Here is a 13,314-nt window from a genome sequence, read left to right on the forward strand (position 1 = left end):
GCTGTGGACAGGCACAGGGAATTAAGCGGCAGGTGTTGCCACTCTTTAGATTTTAGCCGGTTTGGCAAGCGCGATGCTCGAAATCCGTGCAGTTTTCCCCCCGTTTTATCTGTTCTGTTTGAGATTCAAGTCATTAATCATACACACTGAAAATTCACAAAATCCAGCTCACAGAGGCTCTCATTTATCTTCAGTAAGAGAAAGTACAACTCTTACATTTCAGGCTGTATTTTTTTTTTTTTCAGTTGTTAAAAAAAAAAAAAAAAGTCCTTCCACCACAATCCAGGATGGAAAGTCTGCTTTTGGTGCAGTGGGGACAAGGCTGGATTAACATAGGGGCTATTGGAGCTGCAGCTCCAGGCCCCACCTTAATATAGGCCCAGCCACCCAAAAAAAGGACATGGAAAGCAATGGGCCAATGGAAAGAAATCTCCCCTGAAGGGGCCTGCATTCCACATGCACTTCCAGGGGCAGGGTGGTAGGATTGATAATGGGCACTGCCAGGGGCGTAACTATAGGGGGTGCAGCAGTCGTGACCGCAACCGGGCCCTGTGATGCAAGGGGCCCATGCAGCCCCCTCTACATATGGCTGGCAGCAGCATAGGCAGCTAGGGGTGCCAGTGCACCATGCACACGGGTGGCTGGAGGTGGAGGGTGACTAGCAGAGTTCCATGCTCGACTATCGCACTGGCTGCTCTTTAGTTGTGCATTCCCCGCATGACCTGTGTCCTCGGCCGGCTCCTCAGAGTACCCCTCTCCTGCTCCATGCATTGCCGCTCAGTCCGATGTCTGTTCTCCCCAGCCAGAGTCCCGCCCACACCGAGTCCGGCCCACACTGCACTGCATACTTCTCCCGGGTAAACAAACTTTAAGCACACAGATGCAGTGCAGCCCTATGAGAGCCCCCTGGAGGACACTGCAGGCTTGTCTGTCAGCCCCCCTCCTCCCCCGTCATACACAGATTATGAAAGGTCTTTCTGGGAGATATGCTGATCGCCCGTCCAGCACACTGGATGGAGCCCAGGCCAACATGGATGAGTGTGCGGCCTACAGCTTGGTCATGGTGAGTGAGAGGACCCCATCCCCCACACACCATTACATACCCCATCTCCTTCTGGGGACAGGGACCCCTTCTTACATGGGGACAGGGACCCCCACCTCCCCTGGGGATGGGGACCCCTTCTCACCTGGGGGCAGCAACTTCATCTGCCCTGGAGAAAAGGACCTCATCTCTTCTGGGGATGGGGACCCCATCCTGCCTAGGGACAGTCCCCCAATGGGGCACCTAAAAAAAAAAAAAACGACTGATACCAGTGGTGGAACTACAGGGCTCACAAAGGTCATACCTGTGACCACGCCCTGGAGTTCCACCGCCGACTCGGAGGGAAGGGCCCTGACGGGGGTTCAGGGGGGCCCTTCATGGTTTCTTGCATCGGGGCCCTGAAGGTTCTAGTTGCGTCACTGGGCACTGCATGAGCAGTCCTAACAGAAGCCAATGCAGGGCTCTTACAGAAGTCTGGGGCTTCCATAGTGTTAGGCCTGCGCAGCTGCACTCTTTCAGCTCAGAGGGAACGCCAATGCACGGCCCTTACAGAAACTTGGCAAATCAAATGCCAGGCTTCCCTAGTGTTATGCCTGTGTGGCTGCGCACTTTTGAGTTTGGGCACATGCCAGCACAGGCTCTTGGAAAGCAGAGGGGTGCCCAGTAAAAGGTCCACCAAAATCCTCAGCACCAAGCACATGATGCTCTTAATCTGGCCCTGAGTGGGGAAGGGGCTTCCTTCTCTTGCTGGTCATAATCAGGGTCAAGGTAACCAGCAGGGAGGCCATCGCTGGGTTTCTACATCTTTGCAACACACACACACACACACCTTCCCCCCACAGAAAATGTACAACGCCTTGAAAAAGTATTCATACCCCTTAAAATTTTACACATTTTGTCATGTTACAACCAAAAAAAGAAAATGTATTATATTGGGATTTTATGTGATAGACCAACACAAAGTGGCACATAATTGTGACGTGGAAGGAAAACGATAAAATGTTTTAAGATTTTTACAAACACATGAAGTGTGGCATGCATTTGTATTCAGCCCCCTTTACTCCGATACCTCTAACTAAAATCTAGTGGAACCAATTGCCTTCAGAAGTCACCTACTTTGTAAATGGAGTCCATTTAATCTCAGTATAAATACAGCTGATCTGTGAAGCCCTCAGAGGTTTATTAGAGAACTTTAGTGAACAAACAGCATCATGAAGGCCAAGGAACACACCAGACAGGTCAGGGATAAAGTTGTGGAGAAGTATAAAGCAGGGTTGGGTTATAAAAAAAAAAAAAATCTCCCAAGCTTTAAACATCTCACGGAGCTCTGTTCAATCCATCATCGGAAAATGGAAAGAGTATGGCACAACTGCAAACCTACCAAGCAATGGCCGTCCACCTAAACTGACCAGGCCGGGCAAGGAGAGCATTCATCAGAGAAGAGCCAAGAGGTCCATGGTGACTCTGGAGGAGCTGCAGAGATCCACAGCTCAGGGGGGAGAATCTGTCCACAGGACAACTATTAGTCGTCTCTCCACAAATCTGCCCTTTATGGAAGAGTGACAAGAAGAAAGACATTGGAGAAAGAAAGTCATAAGAAGTCCTATTTGCAGTTTGTGAGAAGCCATGTGGGGGACACAGCAAACGTGGAAGGTGGTGATCCACTGACGCTCTGGCCCCACCCTATGCTGCAGGTAAGCAAGCGTGATCGGACTCAGAGGAGTCTGACCGTGGTATGGAGTGGAGTCGGGTCAAGTGAAACTAGCAGCAACAGTGTGGAGGAATTGATCAGATTCGAAGCCGAGCTGGCCAGGGAGACAAGGTAGGTCTTCTTTCTCCTCCCCTGGCTCCTGCACCCCATGTGTAGAACTGGAAAAGTAGAACGTTTTAAAATTTGATGGGATGGGCACAGTGGCAGCGTTTGATGGTTTATGGTCATCTTTGGCTCAAGAAAGACGGAACAGTTTAATTTTACTTGCCATTGAGTCCAAACTTTTAAATACTTTGTCCTACGAAGATATTATCAATGAGTTTGCCAAAAGAAAAGTTAGAACTAAAAAAATTGTAGGGAGTTTCTGATTGTTATAATCTTTAAAAGCCATTTTCTGCATTACAGAGTATTTTCAGTCTGTACAATTAAAGCCAGTTATTTTCAGTGTTCTCGTGTGTGGAGATGTTTTTTTGATCTATTGTAGCAGTCATCGATATAGGACAAGAATGGTGGTGTGTGTGTGTGTGTGTGTGTGTGTGTGTGTGTGTGTGTGTGTGTGTGTGTGTGTGTGTGTGTGTGTGTGGGGGGGGGGGGGGGGGGGGGGGGGGGGCGGCATTGAAGGACCCGGCCTTGGGGTGGCAAAGGGAGTAAATCCAGGCCTGCTCCCTTAGGCCTTCTCTAGGGGATGCCCAGGCAGGGGTTGCATTGGCAACTATCATTTTGGATAAAGTATTCATATTGGATTAAATATTCCACTTCGGCTCAGCACTTCAGCGAATGCACAAAGCGAAAATCTACAACAGACTACAGGTGTCCCGATTCCCCATAAAACCCCTCATCCCGTCTACTTCTCAGTCTCACCACTCTGTATCATGCACGCCCTACTTTTCCTTCTTGTAGAGTAGAGTGTGAATATAAGTCACCCCCCCCCCCCCCCACATAAGTCACACTCTATCACCTCTCTCACCCTTCTGCTTCTCCTAATGTCTGGAGATATTTCTCCAGATCCTGGACCGCCATCATTTACCTTTAGCCAACATACCTGGCACCCCCTATCCTCTTCCAGCAGCTGCAATCTATAACAATCTAATTCCTCTTCTGCCTAAAACCAGCCTCCCCATTTCCTGTGCCCTTTGGTATGCCCGCTCGGTTTGCAACAAACTTACCACCGTCCATGACTTGTTTGTCACAAACTCCTTCAACCTACTTGCAATTACGGAGATATAGCTTCAAGAATCTGACTTTCCTTCTCCTTCTGCCCTCTCCCATGGTGGCCTCCCGTGGACTCACTCTCCCAGGCCTGGTGGACAGAAGGGGGGGTGGGTGTTGAAATCCTCCTATCCCCTCAAAGCACTTTTCAGGTTCTTCATCCATCCCCATGTCCCTCTCCTCATTTGAAGCTCACTGTATTCATCTATTTTCTCCAGGTTCGTTGAGAATTACTGTGATCTATAGGTGCCTGGACTTGTATCAAGCTTCCTTGATGGCTTCTCTGCCTGGCTACCCTTCTTTCTCTCTTCTGAAATCCCAACAATTATTGGCAACTCTAAATCCCCATTGATCTCAACACTCCCTGCTACTTCTAAATTTCTGAATCTAACCTCTTTTGACCTGAAACAATGGGCAAACGCTTCTACTTACTCTATTGCCAACTGCCTTGACCACATTTTCCTACCTATGCTCGCCACGCAACCTCTCCAACATTCCTTTTCACTCTCTCCTTGTCTTCCTCCTCCTTGCCTTCCAACTATCAATTACCCGTAGAAACCTTCGCCATCTTAACCCTTCTCTTTTTTTCTGCTACAGATTGTCTCTATGTCAAAATCTCATCCTTGTCCTGCCCCAACCTGGCCACTTTTATCTACAACAGTTCACCGTCATCTACCCTGGATACCTTGGACCTCACAGAATCAGGCCGCGACCGCTTCAACCCTGGCAGACAGACATTACCGAAAGCCTAAAAAAACAGCCGTGCTCTTGAGTGTCTGTGGCATAAGAAAGTCACAACAAGATTTTTAGCCAATATAGATCTGCCCTCAAAAAATATCATTCCTGTCTCCACGCGGCCAAACAGGCTTACTATATCACTCTCATTCACACCCTCTCAAGCAGTCCCTGTCAACTCTTCTACTTTTAACGCTCTACTTTGTCCATTACCTCCACCCACTAACTTACTCAATGCCCAGATTGCCAATCACTTCAAAAATAAGATTGAGACAATTCATCTGGAGATTTCCTCCACTCTACAGACATCTCCCTCACTTTACACTCTTTGTCCTCCTGTACAAAACTCTTGTTTAACCCAACTACTACAGAAGAAGAAGTCAAACTTTTTTCTAATGCCCACCTAACCTACTGCCCGTTGGATCCCGTTCCTTCTCAAATACTATAGTCACCCTCTGACTCTATCCTACACTCTAACTCATATCTTCAACCTCTCCCTCTCTACTGGCATCTTTCCCAACATCCAATACCTGTCCAAATCATGCTGTCTTAGCCTCCAACATCTCCCTTTTAACCAATGACACCGCAAGCTTCTTATTCACTGCCTGGTCATCTCTTGCCTCAACTATTGCAACTCACTCCTCATTGGACTACCTTTACATATACTAGTCCATAATGAATGCTGCTGCAAAACTCACCCACCTTACCAACTGTTAAGTGTCCTCCACCCCTTTCTGCCAATCCCTTCACTGGCTTCCACTCACCCAACTAATAAAATTCAAAGTACTAACAATTTACAAAGCCATCTATAACTCTGTCCCTAGCTACATCACTAAGGCTGCTTTCACACTGGGGCGGTATTCAGGCGTTACAGCGCTAAAAATAGCGCCTGTGTAACGCCTGAAAAAAACCGGCCCCTTTAACTCCAGTGTGAAAGCCGGAGGGCTTTCACACTGGAGCGATGCGCTGGCAGGACGGTGAAAAAAGTCCTGCTAGCCGCATCTTTGCAGCAGTGAAGGAGCGGTGTATTCACCGCTCCTATACCGCTTGTACCCATTGAAATCAATGGGACACCGCGGCAATACCGCCGGCAAAGCGCCGCTGCAGCAGCGCTTTGCGGGCGGGTTTAACCCCTTTTCGGCCGCTAGTGGGGGTTAAAACCACCCCGCTAGCACCCGCACACCGCCGCTAAAACGACGGTAAAGCGCCGCTAAAAATAGCGGCGCTTTACCGCCGACGCTGCTCCCGCCCCAGTGTGAAAGCAGCCTAACCTAGTCCCAAAATACCAACTAAGCCGCTCTCATCAGTGCTCCCAAGACCTCCTGCTCTCTAGCTCCCTTGTCACCTCCTCCCATGCTCGCCTACAGGATTTCACTAGAGCTTCTCCCATCCTTTGGAACTCCCTAACCCCAATCTATCCATCTTTAGACAATCCCTGAAAAACCTTCTCTTTAAAGCGGAGGTCCACCCTAAAGTGAAGCTTCTGCTCATTGGAACCCTCCTCCCCTCCGGCGCCACAATTGGCACCTTCCAGGGGGGAGGGGGGTGCAGGTACCCGTACAGTACAGATATCTGCACCCACTTCCGGCATAGATTCTGCAGAAGATACGCCCCTTTCCGCAGAATCTACGCCCCTTTCCGAAGGTCCCCCCGCTGCCTGCTGGGAAACACACGGATCCCAGAGACAGCGGGAACCATCCTTATTGCGCAGCGCGACTCGCGCATGCACAGTAGGGAACCGGGAAATGAAGCCGCAAGGCTCCACTTCCTGATTCCCATACCAAAGATAGAGGCGGCAGCATCCGAGAGACGATCGAGAGATGGGCTTCGGGTGCCGACATCGCGGGCGCGCTGGGCGGGTAAGCGTTATTTTAAAAGTCAGCAGCTGCAGTACTTGTAGATGCTGGCTTTAAAAAAAAAAAAAAAAAAAAAAAAACAACAACGGACTCCCGCTTTAAACAAGCTTATCCTGCTTCTAATACACAGTTTTACTTTCTCCATCAGCTCATCCCCCACAGCTATTACCTTTTGTATCAATTGACCCTCCCTCCTAGATCGTAAGCTTTAGCGAGCAGGGCCCTTTGATTCCTCTTGTACCAAATTGTATTGTAACTAATGTCTGCCTACATTTTGTTAAGTGCTGCGCAAACTGTTGGTGCTATATAAACGCTGTATAATAATGTCAAAAGTCAAAATGTTGACTATTTTTGACATTTTGGAACCTATGGCATGAATGATTCTACAGTGCCATCTAGATGTTTAAACGTTACCCTCATAGAAATTGATGTAGAAAAGGAAGAGGTAAAGGATAAGCCCATGTGGGAACGACTACCCAAACTTTCTAAATGGAAGGCCAGCAGTATCAGCTGAAAGTGGGACTCCATAAAAAAACTAAAGAGAATTCTGTCAGAGGAACTTCATAAGACCAAAGAAGATTGTGCCAGTTGGGGTGTCCATAAAACCAAAGAATATTGTGCCTGCGGGGACTCCATAAGTTCAAAAAAAAGATTGTGCCGGGGGACTTCACCTTTCTGCTCTTTAGACTTTAGAAATCCATTACTTTTTCCATAAATGCATTGTGCACCGATCCACATGGGAAAAGCAAAAGAAAAAGAAAGATAAAACAGAAAACAAATCTCAAAGGTAAAACGTGAGCTCCAGACAACTACTGTGGACAACTGGTGTATGTACCCACATTTCTCTCTGTAATAGCTTCCTCTATAGGCCTGTATAACGTCCCTCACAATGGGACCAGTGCTAGGAGCCAAACAGGATCTACAACCATTCACATGTGCTTACAAAAAGAGAGATTAGGGACTACTCTGTTTTGTGGTTATGAGGTGAGAGTTCTGTGAGCACTGAGGTGTTGGTGGCAGCATACGGACTCTCAGGGTACTAATCATCTAAGAACTGATCACCGACTGTATTGGAACACTTATTTTTCTACAAATCATTGGACACTCTATATAAATTTTTTCACTTATCACTATTGTTTATTCATCATGGTCATTGTTATATATGGCATCTATGTATAGATGAAGGAATAGTGAAAGATCACTTTAATTTACTCCATGTAGTCCACTGTCCAATTAGCAGGCTTGGGTATGTCTCTGTATATTTTAACCATATTTGGTTGCTAGGTTGAAGTTACTATAAAACAGAACTATAAAATAACATTTTACCAGCTTTTCCTCTTTGCTGCGGTTTTTCTTTTCCTCCGATTTCCCTTTGAAGTATTTATGCATTTCGGTAAAGTCACACTTGGCCAAGTCTGTGATCATGGTTCTCTCTTCAAGAGTCATCTCCTATAAAAGGGAGGCCAAAGCATATAGTTCAGCATTATTCAAACAACTCCCCTTATGATCCCCAAAGGCCACTTCATAGAAGGCCTGTACGATTACAGGGAATTTCTTATGCTATCACAAGTAGGAGTACCTGTGCATAGAGGTGACTGTAAGCTTTTTTTGCTCCCTTCATGTCTCAGCTCATTAGCAATCGCTGGACGGCAGCTGTAAAAACTGTCTCCCTCCTTTCCATTTACCTTCCTTTATCCCTATTTCACCCATTGGTTGTATTTTTTTTCTTTTGGCTATTCTAAAACCACTATAGTCAACAGAAAAATTAAATCCAATTACTCTGGGCAGACTAAAGACAAGCTGCATGTTAAACTTTTGATAGTATAATTGCTTTTCAGAGTTTTCACAGCTGTTATCTAGGAATTGCTAGATAGGTGTGACGTGGACAAAGCCACAATAAAAAGATTATAATGTCCTCTATGCACAGGTACTGGTAGACCGGATATCAGGAGGAATGGGCATATGCCACTTTGGGAACCACCCCATGTAACTAGATCGTCCCGACTATAGATGTTCAGAGTTTTCACAGCTGCTATCCCACAATTACTAGAGAGCTGTGACATGAGCAAATGAATAAAAAGCTTACAACTTCCTCTATGCAAAGGTACTGGTAGACCAGAGATCAAGAGAAATGGGCATATACCAGTTTGGGAGACACCTCTCCCCCCCATATCCTGACACTCCTGTCACACTTCTAAATGATTTACATCCCTTTGCAAAGATATGACCAATGCCTTGAGATTTTCTTGTGCGACAGCACCTGAAAGATAAAATCTCCAGGATTGGTAAGCTCCCATCTTTTGATTGAAGCCCATTCACTTTAAACCATAGTTTTACTGTCCCACCTGGGCCTTGAATCTTACATATGCATATTTTACATATAAGGAAATTCCCATTGGGCTCTCAAAAAATGGCCATTCAGGAGGTGGTGGAATGGTGCCCATTGATGTGAAACCCGTCAACACTAGCTATTCACCCTGTGTTTTGTTTGTATGGTAATTTTTATAACATTGGAATAAACTTTTCAATCTTTTGTACATTGGTGTACGGCCAATCTTATGTCATTCTATGGGATGAGCTGGACCAGCACCTGATCGCTTGAAGTTGAATGATTGTAGAAGATCTACCAGGAGCGGTGTATAGTGTCAGGATGCGGCAGTATTACCTGGCAGCTTTACCACCCTCGGAAAAGCAATTCGGCATGGAAAACTTTTCAAAGGAGCAGTAGAGCGTGCCACCCACATGAACAAGACCTTAGTGTGGTAGAGGCCCCATGTTAAAGACCAACGATAAAACTTTGCTTCAGAACTGCTGCTCTTCCTATACAAGTCTATGGGGATGCTGAAACAGGTCAAACAGGTTAATGGCGCAATAAATTCTTAATGATCTTGGGAGCTTTTCAAACTGTTGTCAAAAGCTGCATTTACTCCAATAAACCTGTTGAGACAGGCCTTAAAGGACTTTTATTCCAGCATATAATTTTAAGAGGTAGTCTAGGCTGGCTACATTGTAATAGCCCAGAAGGCTGTGGCCTAAGCCAACAACTCTATGCATTTTCCCGGGCAATACAACCTTGTCCATGTGTCACCAAAAGATGCTTGGCAGCAGCTGTACAGGCTTTTTATTCTTCCGTTGTTCAGGCCATTTTACAGCAGTCGGCAACATACACATCCCAGTCTAAATGTAGCACCCTCTAGTGTACTTAGGTGTACATAGTCATTAGAGCAGGTAAATTGGCCTTGCCGAGACCCAGGCCTGGGTCAGGGATGAATAACTCAGGAAGGCTGGATGACTCTGTAAGCAGCATCTCTGGTAACTTCACCTGCTCTGGACCTTGGAGAAGCTTCCAGAACTAGAGGGTGGAGTCTAGGAGGAGCTGCTTGGAGTATTGAGGGTCCCAGCAACTGGGCTGGCATGGGGTGGGCACCTCTTAAATACTCTTGAGTATTGCCAGCAGGGGCAGTCGGATGGAAGATGGAGATGGAGTGCCGGGGAGACTGTCCATAGCCACTGAGGGTTCCTCCTAGTCTTGGGGGGGGTGACCTCAAGCCTGGGGCTCGGGGGCTGGAGGGATCCTCTACAACACACAGAGGAATCCGGTCCTGGATGTATGGGAGCAGGTGTGAGGACAGCGGGAGCATGTCAGCACTTCCAGGAGAGGTCAGCCGGGTGGGCTGGTGAGTGTGCAGTCAGGGAGGACTATGGAGAAGTAGCCAGTAGGACTAGTGAAAGGGGCAGCTGCCGCCGGGCAGGCTGGCAGTGCCTGAAGAGGTGGTGCTGGGATCAGTAGCCACAGGGATGTAAGCTGGACTTTGCAACACAACCAAAAGGGGCCTGGGGTTTCTGCCCGTAAAAAGCTTCTACTTCTGGAGTGCTTTGCCAGTTTTATTGAAAGTGTCCCAGCTGAGTCTGTTCTTTTTCTGCAAGCAAGTGAAGTGCTGGAGAAAGAGAAAAGGAGTGTATATAGGAGAGTTGTCCCTGAAGAGTTTTCTGAGGTCAAGTGGGCATCCCATAAAACCCCTACACCCCACCCAAGATCTCCTCAATAAAAACACATAGTGCTGGACTGTTTTCTGACTCAAGTGTGCCTGCGGAAATTCGGTGTACCTGAATGTGAGGGTGGGGAATCCCCTTTCACTTGCGGCTCCTACTTTGGGTGCGCTACACAATTACCTTGCCAAAACAGGGCCAACTTCCTAGGAGCGAAAGACAAATTTACTTCTACATTGTCATTGTCTAGCAGGGGTTGTCTTGGTGTAGACTTGCATCCCAACTGGGAAAAGTTCCCATTTTCCAGAAGGTCTGGTTTGCCCCAGCAAAAACAATGGGTACAGTTTTTGGAAAAGTCTTGCAGCTTGGACTAACCTAGGTCAAGCTGAACTACACACAAAATACCAAGAAACAAAACCTTGACCCTGTAGCACTTATTTTCTTGAGAAACCAAACTGACTGTAGTAGATGACCATCCGCTCTCAGCCAAGTCAGGAACGTTCCACTAAAGGTGCCCTCTTAAGATCAGGGATTCTTGAATTGCCCAAACACAAAAAGGTGCAAGGCCTAGTACATTACCTTCGACACTATTATGAAGAAAAACCAATACGTATGTAGCACTACACCCGTAAGGGCCACTGAATTTTTAAGTCCTACCATGCACAGCCAGGCAACATGAATTTTCCAGAATTCACTCAGCAGCCAAAAACCAGTCCAGGGTGCTCGGTTTTGTTTTTAGTTTATTATTAGGGAATAAACTTGAATGGGGATGGAAGATACGGGATGCCCAGAACTGTAGTTTAAATGTAACTTGAGGACTTGAAATGGTCTCTGGCTATCAACAATCACAATGTTGTCCCCCTATAGCAGTGTTTCTCAATTCCAGTCCTCATGGCCCACTAAGGCTCGGTTCACACAGGGGGCGACACGACTTGCCGCGCCGCGACCTGCCGCGACCTCAGCGGCGACTTGCAAACGACTTCTGTATAGAAGTCAATGCAAGTCGCCCGAGGTCGCCCAAAAGTAGTACAGGAACCTTTTTTCTAAGTCGGAGCGACTCGAGTCGCTCCTCTTAGAACGGTTCCGTAGTACAGAACGGGGGCGACTTGTCAGGTCGCAGCGCGGCAAGTCGTGTCGCCCCCTGTGTGAATCGAGCCTTACAGGTCATGTTTTCATGATTTCCCTCAGATGAAACGGCTGGGGTAATTACTAAGGCAGTGAAACTGATCAAATCACCTGTGCAAAATAATGGAAAGCCTGAAAACATGACCTGTTAGTGGGCCATGAGGACTGGAATTGAGAAACACTGCCCTATAGGAAAATATCAGCTCAACTGGTAAAGAAAGGATTTCAAATGCTGAATGCAGGCGCTTTCTCTCGGTAGATAAATATCAGGGCACCTGGCTTCTTAGATTCCCAAGAGGTGAAGGGTAGCTGTGCTGGCTTTAGGTGGCACTAAGTTGTGCCTTTGTTGAAAGCTAGCTGGATATTGCACTTGTCTGCTTCTCCTCTATAGGCTCTGGGGTGTAGTGGTTGAAGCTACTCCCACAGTCCCATAGGTGAACCCTGTGGCATTGCTGGACAGGTTGGCTTCAGCTAGGCCTAGCCAAGGCTGAAAGAGTTTGAGGCTTCCTCTGACTCGTTCCTTCTGCCCAGGGGAAAGAGCTCCCCGGCATAGGGGTCCCCTTCCAGGTGACAAGACCTTGGACTCTGATCCCAGATAGCCAGGCTCCGGAATATTAAAAGGACCCGTTTTTGCGCCATCTTGGCCGTCCTCACCCAGAGATTATAGGAGACTCGATAAATATTTAGGCCTCATCTCTGCCCCTCCTCCCTCCAAGTTCTAGACCTCTCCAGTATTTTTAGAAGCCAGGGTGAGACGACAGACTCCAGAGACCCAACTAAATGTACCTACTGTACACAGGGGGGTGCTACAAGTACATGCTCACAAGAGCAAATGGTAACACCAGCATTGTATAAAAGCCTAGAAACCGAAATGGTCTTCTAGAAGATGGAACTCGCATGGTCCAAGCATGAATCAAACAACTGACGCGTTTTAAGAAACAAGAGCAAAATGAATGTCTTGGAGAAGGTGGGTTACATCAGGTTTATAAAAAAATATCCGAAAGTCTCCTTTAACCACTTCCCGACCAGCGCACGCCGATGTACGTCGACAGCATGGCACGGGCAGGCATATTGGCGTACAGGTACGTCCAATCTTCAATGCCGCCCTGCCATCGGGAGCGCACCGCCGGCGGCGCGCTCCCGCGCCGGTTGGGACCCCTGTGAGTCCGGTCGCGGGACCCGCGGACTCGATCGCCGCAGGCATCCCCGCGATCGTCTCACGGGACGGCTGAATGAAGGGAAATGCCGTGTAAACAGCATTTCTCCATTCTGCCTAGCGACTAGTGACGCTGATCTCTGCTCCATGTGATTGGAGCAGAGATCAGTGTTCACTAAATGAAAGCCCAACCCCCCCACAGTTAGTAACACACCCCTACACTGCCACCCACTGGTTAACCCCTTCACTGCCAGTGTCATTTACACAGGAATCACTGCATTTATATAGCACTGATTGCTGTATAAATGACAATAGTCCCAAAAATGTGTCAAAAATGTCCGATGGGTCCTCCACAATGTCGCAGTCACAATAAAAATCGCTGATCGCCACCATTACTAGTAAAAAAAAAAAAAATTATTAATAAAAATGCTATAAAACTATCCCTATTTTGTAAACGCTATAACTTTTGCGCAAACCAATCAATCAATAA

At 47.3% G+C, this 13,314-nt stretch overlaps 1 protein-coding gene across 1 annotated transcript in view; it reads right to left on the bottom strand.

Annotated features, from left to right (window-relative positions):
- LOC143941307 (DNA topoisomerase 1-like) overlaps positions 1 to 13,314 on the bottom strand; it is a 132,769-nt gene that overhangs the window by 100,523 nt on the left and 18,932 nt on the right. Inside the window, exon 3 of the mRNA XM_077463330.1 lies at positions 7,880 to 8,002. Coding sequence (XP_077319456.1) covers positions 7,880 to 8,002 — 123 coding nt within the window. The remainder of the gene's footprint in view (positions 1 to 7,879; positions 8,003 to 13,314) is intronic.

This window comes from Lithobates pipiens, unplaced genomic scaffold (assembly GCF_037356315.1).
Source record: "Lithobates pipiens isolate NorthernLeopardFrog02 unplaced genomic scaffold, aLitPip1_a1.2 Scaffold_10, whole genome shotgun sequence".
Taxonomy (NCBI): Eukaryota; Metazoa; Chordata; class Amphibia; order Anura; family Ranidae; genus Lithobates; species Lithobates pipiens.